At 40.4% G+C, this 13,924-nt stretch overlaps 1 protein-coding gene across 1 annotated transcript; it reads left to right on the top strand.

Annotated features, from left to right (window-relative positions):
- LOC143338210 (transketolase-like) lies at positions 1 to 10,574 on the top strand. Its single transcript, XM_076758449.1, has 14 exons — positions 1 to 285; positions 2,171 to 2,288; positions 2,446 to 2,559; positions 2,687 to 2,784; positions 3,729 to 3,920; positions 4,140 to 4,258; positions 4,422 to 4,618; positions 4,726 to 4,890; positions 6,020 to 6,176; positions 6,672 to 6,802; positions 6,922 to 7,005; positions 7,137 to 7,230; positions 7,713 to 7,835; positions 9,416 to 10,574. Exons 1-14 carry the CDS (start codon positions 179 to 181, stop codon positions 9,601 to 9,603), a joined length of 1,887 nt encoding a protein of 628 aa, XP_076614564.1. The 5' UTR covers positions 1 to 178; the 3' UTR covers positions 9,604 to 10,574.
- The last annotated feature ends 3,350 nt before the right edge of the window (positions 10,575 to 13,924 follow it).

Consider the following 13,924-nt stretch of genomic DNA (forward strand, 5'->3'; position numbering starts at 1 on the left):
TCTCCCCCATTCTCTCTCTCTTTCTCTCTGCCTCCGTCACTCACACACACACATACAGGTGCTGCTCTTTGGCAACCCTTACTCTCACACACACACACACATTCAAAACACACAAACTCAACAGAGGATCTTAGTTGGTCCACTTTTCTGGTGCAAAGGAACTTGACATTTTGCCTTCATGGAGGATTACCACAAACCTGACCAGCAGACAGTGCAGGCACTGAGGAACATCGCCAACCGCCTCCGAATCAACTCCATCAAGGCAACAACTGCAGCAGGCAGTGGGTGAGTCGCCTCCACTGACTCTCAGATGTGAGCTTTAAGTCTGTGAATGCAATGCACAATGCAAAAATACAAAAAGTGTGTAAAGCATTATGCAGGCTCAATATGTTCTTGCAGCATGCATGGATGAGCACTAACGGTCACTGAGCTACATACATGCATGTACAAATGCACACACTCAGACACAGATGCTAGTGAAGGGCCAAAGGAACATCATGTCCTGCCTTTGTTCTCTCCCTCTGGTCTATGGACAGAATAACGAACATCCACAGATGTCATATGATAAGTGGTGTATTGAATTCAGTATAAATAAATGAATGAAATCTAAATATTTCTATTAAACAAAATGTTTAATTCTGCTTTATAGAGCATTTACGGCATTTAAAAGATACATCATGCCACAGAAATTTAATTTTGTCCATTTGTGCTTTTGAGTGTATTAAACATTCTTAACTGTGAGATTTATTCACAGCTTACATTAAAAGTGAATCATTTAATCTTTTCAGATGATCAGATTTTCACGTTTTGGAGAATTGCGTTAAAATAATATAGTCTTTGGTGCATTCAGGTTATTTGAAAATCGGATATTTACTTTGTTGCAGGATAAATATTGTATTTGGTCTCTGATTTTGGAAAAGGTAAATGTAGTATTGGGCACAATAGACCGCTACCATGTGCAGTGCTGGGTGGATTGTATGTTGGGGATAGAACTGAGTACTGCATGGATGCTGCAAGAGCAGCATTCATGATTATCTGAAATCTTGTATATCATGTCCTCTTGTCACTATGTTAAACATTCAATGTGTTTTACCACACCAGAAAAATTCTTTAAAAAATGTCTCTTTAGATATCAGTAGAACTGTGATATTTTCCAGAATTCTCACTGTTTGACCAGATATGTGGGGGGCAACAGACCTTGAAGGGAACAAAGAGAAACTGAAGAATGTTCAACAAAATGTTACTTAACCTAAAATATTCTAAGTCGTATTAGTATGAATGACTGATGGCTGTATCAAAACACCAGATAACTTTGGCATGTGTCATTTTTGTACAGTATTGAGTGAAAGGCAGACATCCAGCCATTAATATCAGGGCACCAGAATACTATTCTTCAGGTTTCATACCACTGTATGGAGCTCCTGGTTATTATGTGTAAAGCTGGTGGGAGGTTTAATATGATGGCTCGATGTAATTATTGTTCAGAAAAGCAACACACATGGTCATTTTAACGGTATGATTGCATTTTCAACCAGCTCTGTACTTAATCTGTTGGGGCCTTTGTTTGCTTTATATAGCACGCTGTGCATGGAGCTCTGTGACTGATGGTGTTAGCACTACAAATGGTCTTCACACAGTGTATCTGAATGCATTTCCAATATAGTTACTGGTCCAACATGTAATTATTGGGAGATTCCTGAGGTTCTGTGGCACTTTTATGTTGCACTGTGACGTGTAAAAATCTATAAAATGACCCAGACGTTGAGCTTTTTATTGTATTAATATGTGCAATATTTACAAATTCTGTAATTTAAGATGTTTGGATGATTCACAGGATGATTTCACAACATGACAACCTGAACTGCATCTGCTGTAACAATGATGGCTCATTTTCAGGGTCAGGGCAGCATCACTTTCCACCTGTGCTAATATGCAGAGTAGCATTCATAGTGACCTGTTTTTTTTTTTTTAACTGTATGCTCTTAGTAATAAATGTGTTCAAATTGAAGCAGTCTGTGTGTGTGTGTGTGTGTGTGTGTGTGTGTGTGTGTGTGCGTGCGTGTGCGTGTGTGTGTGTGTGTGTGTGTGTGTGTGTGTATGCATTCCTGCGTGCACCTGTGTCTGATTTGTCTGACATATGGCTAACAGCACCGTCTCCTCTGTCATGCAGACACCCCACATCATGCTGCAGTGTGGCAGAAATCATGTCGGTGCTTTTCTTCCACACCATGAAGTACCGCTACGATGACCCGCGGAACTTCAACAACGACCGCTTCATCCTGTCCAAGGTGAGAGTCAGTCGGTCCTGCTGGTCTTGACAGGAGGTCATCTTTTCATATTTTTGATTGTGTCTAAATATAATCCAGAACTTCACCTTTTCCTTGAATTACGTCAGTGTTTGGATGACAAAGACAACGTTGATTTTTGGTTGTTTTTCTCCCTCAGGGTCATGCTGCTCCTGCCCTGTACTCCATGTGGGTAGAAGCAGGCTTCCTGAAGGAGAGCGAGCTGCTCAGTTTGTGCCACGTTGACTCCCCCCTGGAGGGTCACCCAACCCCTGTAAGCTTTACTGTTCCACGCATTGTGCATCATCTCATGGAGCACAATTGTTTTTAATAACACTTTACTCTGTGTGTGTGTGTGTGTGTGTGTGTGTGTGTGTGTGTGTGTTGTGTGTGGCTTCCAGAAGCAGCAGTTTGTGGATATAGCCACTGGCTCCTTGGGGCAGGGTCTTGGTGTGGCCTGTGGAATGGCTTACACGGGGAAATACTTTGACAAGTCTAGGTAATCTTTCATACATACGGACACACACACAACTTTAAAAAAAAAAAAAAAAAAAAAAACTGTTTCATTAGCTTTATATGCATTTTCTTTCTCTTGTTTATATAAATGTTAGATTTCTTGCACACAAAATCCTGACAGTGAGTCTGATTCATTTTACATACAATACCGGTATCACAACATTATGCTGTGTCAACTATGATGAACATTTTGGGGTTTTCTTAATTTAAATTTTAGGTCTGCATCATACTTCTTTCTAGTGTTGAGTGATTAGGATTGTCCAGATTCTCTGGGTGTGTGCTGCAGCTACATGCTCAGCTCTCACAATTCTTCTGCTCTAATAATCACAGGCCCAGCAGTCACATCTCAGTTATTTTTACCATCCAAGCAGATTTAATCTCAGAATCAAATTCAGGCCTTGTGTTTTCAGCCATGTATTTGTTTATCTATTGCTCTAATTTATCATCATTAATTGATTCCATTATTACTGTAAAGGTGGCCATAAATAAATAAATAAATAAATAAATAAATAAATAAATAAAACACCTATTGTATATGTAGGAAATTTTGACAAATTTGGTAATATTTGACCCATCTGATGCACTCTAACTATATTAACAATTATATATATATATGTACACACACACACACACACACACACACATATATATGATATATATTATATAAAATAAGATCAAATTTGTCTCATTTCAATGACCCTGTGAGATTCTTATGGGAGACTTGCTTCAGAGGCAGGTGTGAAACTCAGCAGTCTCGCCTTTAAGGGCCTCAGGAAGCTTTTATCATGTCACAGCTGGTTACCGACCCAACTATCACTTAATGGAAAGAGAATCAGTTTGCCCAGAAATGTGTCAGAGAACATTTACGTGAGATTTGCCTGCTTCTTGAAACACCCCACCCTCATCTCACCCCGTTCTTCACCTCAGTTATCGTGTGTACTGCCTGCTGGGGGATGGTGAGATGTCAGAGGGCGCTGTCTGGGAGGCCATGTCCTTCGCCTCCTATTACCAGCTTGACAACCTGGTGGCCATCATGGACATCAACCGTCTGGGCCAAAGTGACCCTGCACCCCTGCAGCACCATGTGGAGAAATATCAGAAACGCTGTGAAGCATTTGGGTAATACTGCATAAATCTGAAAATTCATGGTGTCCATGTACTGTATGTGTCTGGAAGATAATGTAGATGATGGTGGTAACACATGTAGCATTTGAGCAACATGCATTATCTGAGATTTATCCATAGCTATTACTTTTAATGAATATACGCTGGTGTTTGTCCATGCGACCTATATGAAACATATGGCTTTGATGTGTGTGTGTGTGTGTGTGTGTATAGCTGGCATGCCATCATTGTGGATGGACACAGTGTGGAGGAGCTATGCAAAGCTCTAAGCCAGCCACGCCATCAACCCACCGCCATCATTGCTAAAACCATCAAGGGCAAAGGCATTCCAGGTATACTCTGTCACTGTCCACCTCATCTGCTTATACATCAATCTCACTCTAATGGAAATTATATTCAGAGACATACAGCATCGGCTGTCCAGCCTAAGTGCATAACCCATCCACCAAACAGCAATGAAATCCACCAATATGACATCATGTTATGTGTGTACAGCTGCAGAGGATAAGCTGGGCTGGCATGCCAAACCTCTGCCCAAAGACATGGCTGAGATGGTTATGAAGGACCTGCAGAGCCGCATCATGAACAGCAGCAAGCACCTGTACCCTCCAGCTCCCGTAGAGGACTCCCCACCGGTCAGCCTGAGGAACATCAGGATGCCGAGCGCACCCAGCTACAAGGCTGGAGAAAAGGTTTGTCACCTGTATACAAGAACAGATTTCATTCACATCACCAATTTCTATTCTCGAGTATGCTCACACAATGTCAACTAAAAAAAACGGTGTCTCTTTATTTATAGATTGCCACACGGAAGGCATATGGGATGGCGTTGGCCAAGTTAGGCCGCTACAATGAACGTGTTGTGGCCCTTGATGGAGACACCAACAACCTCACCTACTCAGAGATCTTCAAGAATGAGCATCCTAACCGCTTTGTGGAGTGCTACATCGCTCAGCAGAACATGGTATGAACGCTCATGAGTCTACAGAATTGAGCCTGTTTCCCAAAGCATTTTTCCAAACTTATTAAAAAACACATACAATACCTCCCTCTTTAAAGTGGTGATTTAGCTGAGAAAATTGCTCTTTCTCAGCTTTGATTGGAAATGAGTTCAACCTTGCACCTCACAGCTGTGGGTCGGAGCCCGTGTCATTTAATAATAAATGACTTGTCTATCCATAATGTAAGGATGGGCAAAGACATAACACATTTGCCTCCTTATAGTCAATGTCGCTGCTGCTGACACCAGTGTCCTTCTTCTGCTTCTGTCACTATTTCACCTGATCCTCGATCAATAAGTAATAATTGGAGCGAGGCACTCAGACATTAATTCCTGGCGCTGCTACGGCTCCAGCAGCCAGCAGCCAGCTCCAATGTAGGTCAGGCATGTGTACTGTATGATGATAAGCAGTCATGACAAGTGTATTCAGAAGTGAAATATTAATCAGCGCAGAGGGTGGGACCATCTGGCGGAATACATGAGAGAAGTCAAGAGTTGAATGGCAGCATTTCTGTGGCGTAGACAGATTAGATGAAAACCCCCTGAATTTAAAATAAGGAGATCGACACAATAAAATCAAACCCTTGATTTGCTATAAGCGCTGATGCATGTAATTTAATTGTACACTTTTATTATTAAAGGCATCTCCTTGGATGGAACAGCTGCTGGTTACAGTGTAGCCTTTAAAGAAGTAGTTTGCTTTCTTTGATTCTATCTATAAGAATTTATCTGACATTACATTTGCACTTTCATGGTTGCTTAGCTGTTGCTTTTGACAAAGCAAGGAAAAGAAGCTGAGGGATCGCAGAGAGTTTGGGAGACAGGACGGAGGAAATTATTTGTAAGAGGAGGTATGCCACTGATTCCACCCATATGGGAAAAAAAGCTCAAGAGCTTTGGAGAAATATCTCCTCGCTGACTTTCTACTTAATATGGACTTCAGTTCAAAGAGGCTTTGAAAATGTGGTTTGTGCCACAGATATTTGGCCCTCTGGGTGATCTTTCTGGGATCAAGCACATATGACCTGTGTCTATAGGTTATATTTCTTGTGCTCTCTCTTGTGGTAAGAATATATATACATTCCTTCCACAGGTCAGTGTTGCCATGGGATGTGCTGCCCGTGAGAGGAATGTTGTGTTTGCCAGCACTCTTGCTTCCTTTTTCACCCGCGCCTACGACCAGCTCCGCATGGCAGCCATCTCAGAAAGCAACATCAACCTGTGTGGCTCCCACTGTGGCCTGTCCACTGGTTAGTAAACTGCTGCTACTTAGCCATGCTCACCACAGCCATTCTCACACACCTCACCCACCCAGGCCTTCACAAAATTCCCCTCACACTGAAACCAGACATTTCACAACACCCATTTTCTCAGACCATATTCACAGTTTCCCTAATGGTGAGCAATGCATAAAAGAATGACCTGTATGTATGTATGTGTGTGTGTGACTGTGCAGTTTTTGCAATCCTTTCTCTCTTTCCCTCTAACCCTGTGTTTTCCCTGCCATTTACCCCCTCTGGCCTTACAGCTAGTACTCAATCCTCCCCTTTTCTCCCTTCCTGTCTGCCCTGGAAGCTGTCAGCAGGGAACCACGTGTCCCTCTGTTAGTGCAGGTACACTGCATGCAAAGTCTGGCTCTATGTCTGCGGATCTGCATGCATCAGCTCACCTGACCTCTCAATAAGTTTCGAGGATTTTCTGAATGTTGAAAGACCCGAAATCAACTATAAATGTGCATATTACAGGAGAGGAAGGCCCCTCTCTGATGGGTCTAGAGGACGTGGCTATGTTCAGGGCTCTTCCCACAGCGACCATTTTCTATCCCAGTGACGGTGTGTCTACAGAGAAGGCTGTAGAACTGGCTGCAACTGCGAAGGTACATAAAACCTAAATGCAATGTTCTGTTCCTCTCCATAGTATCTGTGCTACACACACATTTAGTTGCAAAAACAGCCTATTTGCTGTCTTTTGATTGTCGTGTTTCCCTTCATAAAGGGTGTTTGCTACATCCGCACCAGCCGCCAAGACAGTGCCATCATCTATAACAGCAATGAGGACTTCCATATTGGACAGGCTAAGGTGAGACAGTCTTTGCATAGCTGTTATGACAGTGTGAGGGAAATAAGAAACAGAAAACTATCACAACAGGATGAACACGCCAATCACTGTCAAACACTGTATCCCGAAAATAAGACCTTTCCCGCTGGCAGGTGGTGTACCAGAGCAAAGAGGACCAGGTGACTGTGGTGGCAGCTGGAGTGACTTTGCATGAGGCCCTGGCTGCAGCTGAGCATTTAAAGAAAGGTACAGTACATTAAGCACTGCTTTTCATCGTAAAAAGGACAGGATGTTATATTTGTTTAAGTAAACCACATCTTCAGTTTGCTCAGATAAAACTGAGTGTAAAGGCTAGATTCTTTAATGTTAACTCTGAGCGTTACTGTGTGTAGAAAAATAACATCTGTCTTTAGAGATAAATCTTACTTATCTTTTTAGACCATCCCTGGGATGCATCCTGGTCATTTTCACTGTATATGCATAGACAGACAATGTTTGCTTGAGGTGGAAAATTCGCCAATAGCAGATACATTTGTGATTGCATCACTGTGATAATTCATACATGCATCGCGGTGATATTAATAACTAATCACTGATTAAAACCATAATTTACAAGGACATCCTGACCTTAGAACCATTGTATGGACTGTATGTCTCAGTTGCAGCAATGTTGCTAATGATTTTATGTTATATGTCGTATTCCTCAAATGAATGAACTGAATTTCCAGAGAGGATCTCTGTCAGGGTCATTGACCCGTTCACAATCAAACCACTGGATGTCAAAACCATCATGGACCACACGCGTGCCACCAGGGGACGAATCCTCACCGTGGAGGACCACTACTATGAAGGTAGGTTTCTATATAAACTGCTAATCCTGTTCAGCTTCTACATAATCTATGACCACAACCAGCCTAGCAGCAACAAGCTTGTCAGCATAACGCAGCTGGGGCTCTGTCATTGGTTCGTATCCTCGGGTGTGTTGTGGTGGCATGTTTCCATTGGTTCAGCAACACAGACGCGATGTGGTGGCATTTGCTTATTGGCCGAGGGGAGGCTCACTGCTGCGTGCCCTCATTGCAGGCAAGGTATTGGTATTGTGGTGCATTTTGTAAGTGTGAGAGCCAGAGAGGCAGAGTGCTGTCAGATTTCTTTAACCGAGCATGTGCCCATGGGGCTCTCTGTGACCTAGATAGTGCAGACAGCCATGCCCAGTGCCTGTTAAGAGAAAGGGGATGGGTGATGGCATTGGCTTGACTAGACAAAGGGTATTTGGCAACTGTAATCAGTCTAATGTTGGATGTCTCACTCATTTTACAGCTGGACCAAGAGGCAGAGTGGTAGGGCGGTCAAGAGGACATAGATGTTTTCTTGTCCTCTCTATAAACAGGCCTGCTGCATGTGATGACATTATGCTTATACACAGCTTCATTTTCACCGTCAATCTCTACTTTTTATTCCACTACATTTGTGTGACATTTATTTCGTTTACCCTCAGATTATATTTGTCATGCCTTTCCTGTTTTGTGAAAAGAATGTATCTCCACATTTGGGGGATTTGAAAAGGTTTTTGAAGGATGAAGTGTTCCTTTTGAGTTGAGAAATTTCTCCTACTTCTTAAATTCAATTAACTATTCAAACCCGTCTTGGATTAGCTGGAAAGTGCATTGTCAAAAAGATGAAAACAGGGCTGTTTTTCTGAGCTGAGTTCTCGTGGAATACGATATAGTGCTGTAGATTAAACTACTCAATAGTACAAAAAGAGGTACATACATACACATGGGACATAATATGCACAATTATGTTTTCAGTAGTGTGTAATCACCTGAAAATAAGAATCGTTGTATGATTTTTATACCTTAGAATGAGCTCTTTATATCTACAGAGCGAGCGGATCCTCTTCCACAGAGTCTGCCATGTTTCTACAGTAGTTCAGAACACACAAACCAAGAAATGGCTTTTTCATGTTTTTTGCAGCCACTGTAGCTTCTCCTATATGCTTGGAGAGGGGGGGTTGGTGCAAGGGGTATTCAGATGGTTGCAATCTGCAACATCACCACTAGATGCCACTAAATCCCACACACTGGTCCTTTAAATAATTAGCATGACCTTAAACATCTACAGAGGTAAAATGCCACATAGACATTAATGCAGTGGTGGTATTAATCCAAAAACGTTACATATAATAATAAAACAATGATGGGAACATTTTTCTGCATAACTTTTACTTTTGATACTTTGAGTATATTTTACTTTTGTAAGGTCTGAATGCAAGATCTTTACATTTAGTGGAGTATTTTCACAGTGAGAAATGTGTTACTTTTACTTAAAGAAAAGCATCTTAATACTTCTTACACCACTGGTGTCCCTCATCATTCAAGGAGGACTGGTGTCCACATCTCTTTCACGTAGATGAATTGTTGTTCCACAGGTGGCCTTGGGGAGGCAGTGTCCTCAGCTATGGTCAATGAGTCTGGCTTCAGTCTGCATCGCCTGGCTGTGTCCCACGTTCCTCGCAGTGGCAAACCTCACGAGCTGCTCAAGATCTATGGCATCGACCGCGACGCCATCACCCAGGCGGTCCGCAAGATGCTCAGCAGCTCCACCAATGCCAAGTAACTTTCTCCCTGCCCCACCCACCTACCTGATCACACCCCTGCAGGTGAAGATAAACAGTCAAGTATGTTTTTGATTCACATGACACCCAGCTCTTTTAAATTCCTTCACTGTGAATGCCCCTACGTGTGTTCTGAAGTAATGTGATTTCGTGCTGTACACTTTGAAGTAGAGTTCCACGTTTACCTTTCTTTCATGCATCCATCACATCACACTCAAGGACAGATACACAAATTCAGACACTCATATCCTCATTCCTAACACATAGTTGTGCCATCAAAATAACAGGCGTTTGTCTTTGGTGGAGACTCACAATACAAAACAATAGATGAATACATGTTCAACATGAGTACGATGGGATGCTCTCGTGTTTTTTAAAAGCTCTTTGATTAACTCCATTCAACTGGAAATGTTTTTATATTGTTCTGATGTAGCTCTCAATAAAAATGGGTGGGGCATAGTTTTAAAGTGTTGATCATGGCAACAGTGTCAGAAAGACAAAGCGAACCGAGTTGTTTTTTGTAGAAGGTAGTGGAGAAAAAAAAAAAAATCAAACAAATGTAGGCAGGTCATAAAGAGCAGTCACTCAAAACCAAAAATCACATCTTCAGACCATTTAAACTGTTGTGGTTTCAAAAGCTGTATCATTTCTCTTCAGCACTGTTTTTTTATGATTTGTTATTAATTTTAAAGTTACCATCAACCTACACGCCTCAATGTTCATTTGTGCTAGCTGTACAACTGGACCATACCAGCAGTGTTACGATAATCATTATGTGGTCAGTGGCATTATCTTTTTTACGTAAGGTGGAGGGTTGAAGGCCCTTCAAGTGCTGGAGACTGGAGAATATGGCTGACTGTGACTATGGAGGTAGAGTTACATTTGACTTGTGAACCCAAGAACAAACACTTTCTTTGTTACTTGAAATTTTCTATGTACCTTACTTTCATGTAATAAAGCCCTCTGCATTTGACTTTGAGTGTTATTAATAGTTTGTTCTTTTTCCTGAGAAGTATAACTCTGATTCCAGAAAAGTTGGGACACTGAGTAAAACACAATGTGATCATTTGCTGATCCTTTTTGACATATGCTCAACTGAAAACAGCACAGAGATAATATATTTAATGTTTGACCTCATTAACTTCATTGATTTTTGTAAATATCTGCTTATTCTGAATTTGATGCAGCAACATGTTTCAAACAAGTTGGTTCAGAAGCAACTAAAGACTGGGAAAGATGTGGAATGCTCCAAAAACACCTGTTTGGATCATTCCACAGGTAAACAGGTTCAGTAGTAACAGGTGATAGTATCATGATGGGGTACATGGGAACACTTTGTTAAACATAGTTTGTTTGCAAATAATTGTATTCTGTTTTTATTTACATTAATTTTTTTTGGAATTTGGGTTTTATATGTGTAATTCAAACTGTACACACACACACAGAGGAAGATATACTTTATAATTTTTTAATTTTAATACCTTTAATTCACACACAAAGCAATGACAACATACATTAGTATACCACAAATCATAGAGCAAATATCTGCATCATGAGAGCTAATAAAAATTTCTCTGAGTATAAAGTTCATGTCATCAAACACAATTCTGTTCTTTGACCTTGAAGTCACCGCAGTGAATGTCACCACCAGTAAATTCACCCTCTTGTGAACTTGCTTTACCACCTTGGGTGTTGTCTCTGTCTCAACTTCCTGTCCAGAAGAGATAAATAACATTCTTAGACCACACAAATACCATCAGCTCCACCTTCAAAGACATTTAAAGACGCTGAATTTGACTTGTGATGAAGCTACAAATGCTGTCAGACTATCAGAACAATGTGCAAAACTGAAATCAATTTTATAAGCCAACCTACTAGAGAGAGCTGCAAACACAACGACTCCACATCCATAAGACAGTGTATAGACTGGAATAAAGCACAACATGTAATCACAGAAATAATGCATTCCCAACGTGGTTGCATATCCCACGTGCTATATAGTCATGTGGCTTTACTGTGGTCAGAGTTGAGGTTCAGAATGGGCACGAGGGAGAGTTAGAGGGAAACGTCAGTTTTTTTAAAGAACAGGTCTGAATGTGGGTACTGATTGATAATTAGAATGAACTGTTTTATCATATAGTGTATATTGATAATAATTGTAGCCAGCAATATTACTCATACTCACTCCAATGGGTAATTATTAATAATTAATGCTCATGTAACCATTTAGGCTACTGTAACATTAGTGACCAGCTATAAATCATGCATAGATTGCTAGATATTAATGAACCAGTCATTAAAAATCACGTCAACACATTTGTTAGTGGTGGCTGAATATTTCATTGTTATTATTAATCCACTATAAATTAACAAGAAAATGCTGGTATAAACCACACCTAAATGCTTTATTAAGTGTGTGTGTGTGTGTGTGTGTGTGTGTGTGTGTGTGTGTGTGTGTGTGTACCTCTTCTGTCATAGAGAGGGTCTTTACATCTCCTAGTGTGGGCATGCAGGTCTGACAGGAACATGACATGTTTAGCATTTCAAAATGGGGACACCTTCTGGCAAAAATGACAGCAAAAGCTCATACAGCCACACAGCTAATACATATACAGCGATGTCAATTTTAAAACAATGTTCAGCTTACTAGACACGATGCCCACAACCTCAAACACTGTGGTGAAGAACACTGCAAGAACTGATGGATCATGAGTGCTGCAAATGCAACACAAACATACAGGATCACAGAGGACATGTGTGAAATATGTACACCAGAACTTGAGCGATATTGAATGTACTTACAACAAAATCGCCTAAAGAGTGCTGTTCCACATCCAAGACCAAAACAGACTGAATAAAAGTGGTCATATTTGTCTAAAAATGTTCAGAAGAGGAGATTAAAATTAAGAAATATCTTATAAATAAAGGTGAATTTCTTTTAGGATGTGCCACAACCCTCCAATCTTAATGTAGACTATAATGTACACACAGTGTTGGTAAATATCAACAACGACGTCCCCTCCATGTTCATGTAAAAGACATATTATCATGATCTCTTGGTAAAGACAGATCAACAAAAATAGCTTGGTAAGCACAAAGTGAGCTGTTGCTACAGACACACGCAGAAGATGACTGAAAGAAAGAGGAAGAAAGCAGGACAGAGAGCAGTATGGAGAATGCATACTGATATAGTAATGTGCATATACTGTATATATAGTGAGAAAATGAATTTAAATTACCACAGGTGGAAGACCCTGAAACCTAGAAACACAGGAGAGCAGTGTACTCACCATTTATATTGAGCTCCAGGCAACGTCTCCTGGCAGGTGGAGCAAAAACAGAAAAGAAGACAACTCACTTAACCAGATAAACCACTCTGCAGGTATTGTGTCCAGACAGAACGGACATTCCAGATAACACTGCTTTGCTTTCACATTCATATGATTTTACAGTCTGCCCCGAGGCTTTGAAAAAATTTTTGTTTGGCATTACTACTGTCTGTTAACATCGTACAGACATCACTGATGTAAACAAATAAAAGAAAAACACAGGAGACTGTTTTGTTTTTGTTTTTTTAATTATTTTATAATGTCAGTTCATGTAGTTGAAAATCATTTTGGGAGTAAAAGCAGATTCTGATTGTGTTGGTGGAGCTACATTTACATTCAAATCACCAGTAGAGCAGAATTAGGCAATTCATTAAGTAGCCTGACAGTAAATGAATGAGGAACTATTATTAATTATTAACTGATAAATTATGAATCATGACAGTTGTTCAATTAACTAAAAATGCCAAATATGTTACCAATCTGCTTTTCTGCATTTTATTCCATTTTAAATGGAATATTTTTTGGATTTGAGGCCAAAAATACACAATAATTAATCAGTTAATTTGAAAATATGAAATAATGAATCGCGTCTTTGCAGAAGAAATTGAAAATTGTGTCTTTAATGTGAGTTTTTACTTATTATATCATATACTTATTACATTTTACTTATATTTATTATTTCTTGCTTTGTTTTAGAGATGATTCTTACTGTTGCCTTTACTGGCGTAACACTGCATATTTCTCCGTTGTGGGAATGATTAATATGTCTTATCCCATCTTATCTTAATAAATTTAAGGCAGTATCTGTGGGTATAGTTGTAGTTTCATTATAAAGTCTCTAGATGGCAGTGCTGTACTGACGTCTTCAACAAATTAACGAACCCCAGCCAAACCCACGCAATGCATTCTGGTACTCGGAGTCAATATGGCTGCTGAAGTACGTACTCCTGGAGATGCTGGCGATACACTTAAAACTACATTTCCCTCCCCACTC

Source organism: Chaetodon auriga, chromosome 2 (genome assembly GCF_051107435.1).
Source record: "Chaetodon auriga isolate fChaAug3 chromosome 2, fChaAug3.hap1, whole genome shotgun sequence".
Classification (NCBI taxonomy): domain Eukaryota; kingdom Metazoa; phylum Chordata; class Actinopteri; order Chaetodontiformes; family Chaetodontidae; genus Chaetodon; species Chaetodon auriga.

Excerpts from the sequence above, each read along its gene's own strand:
- LOC143338210 (XM_076758449.1), top strand. The coding sequence starts at position 179 with ATGGAGGATTACCACAAACCTGACCAGCAGACAGTGCAGGCACTGAGG. Across the intron at positions 286-2,170 it reads ACAACTGCAGCAGGCAGTGG|ACACCCCACATCATGCTGCA; the intron begins GTGAGTCGCCTC and ends TCTGTCATGCAG. Across the intron at positions 4,891-6,019 it reads ACATCGCTCAGCAGAACATG|GTCAGTGTTGCCATGGGATG; the intron begins GTATGAACGCTC and ends TTCCTTCCACAG.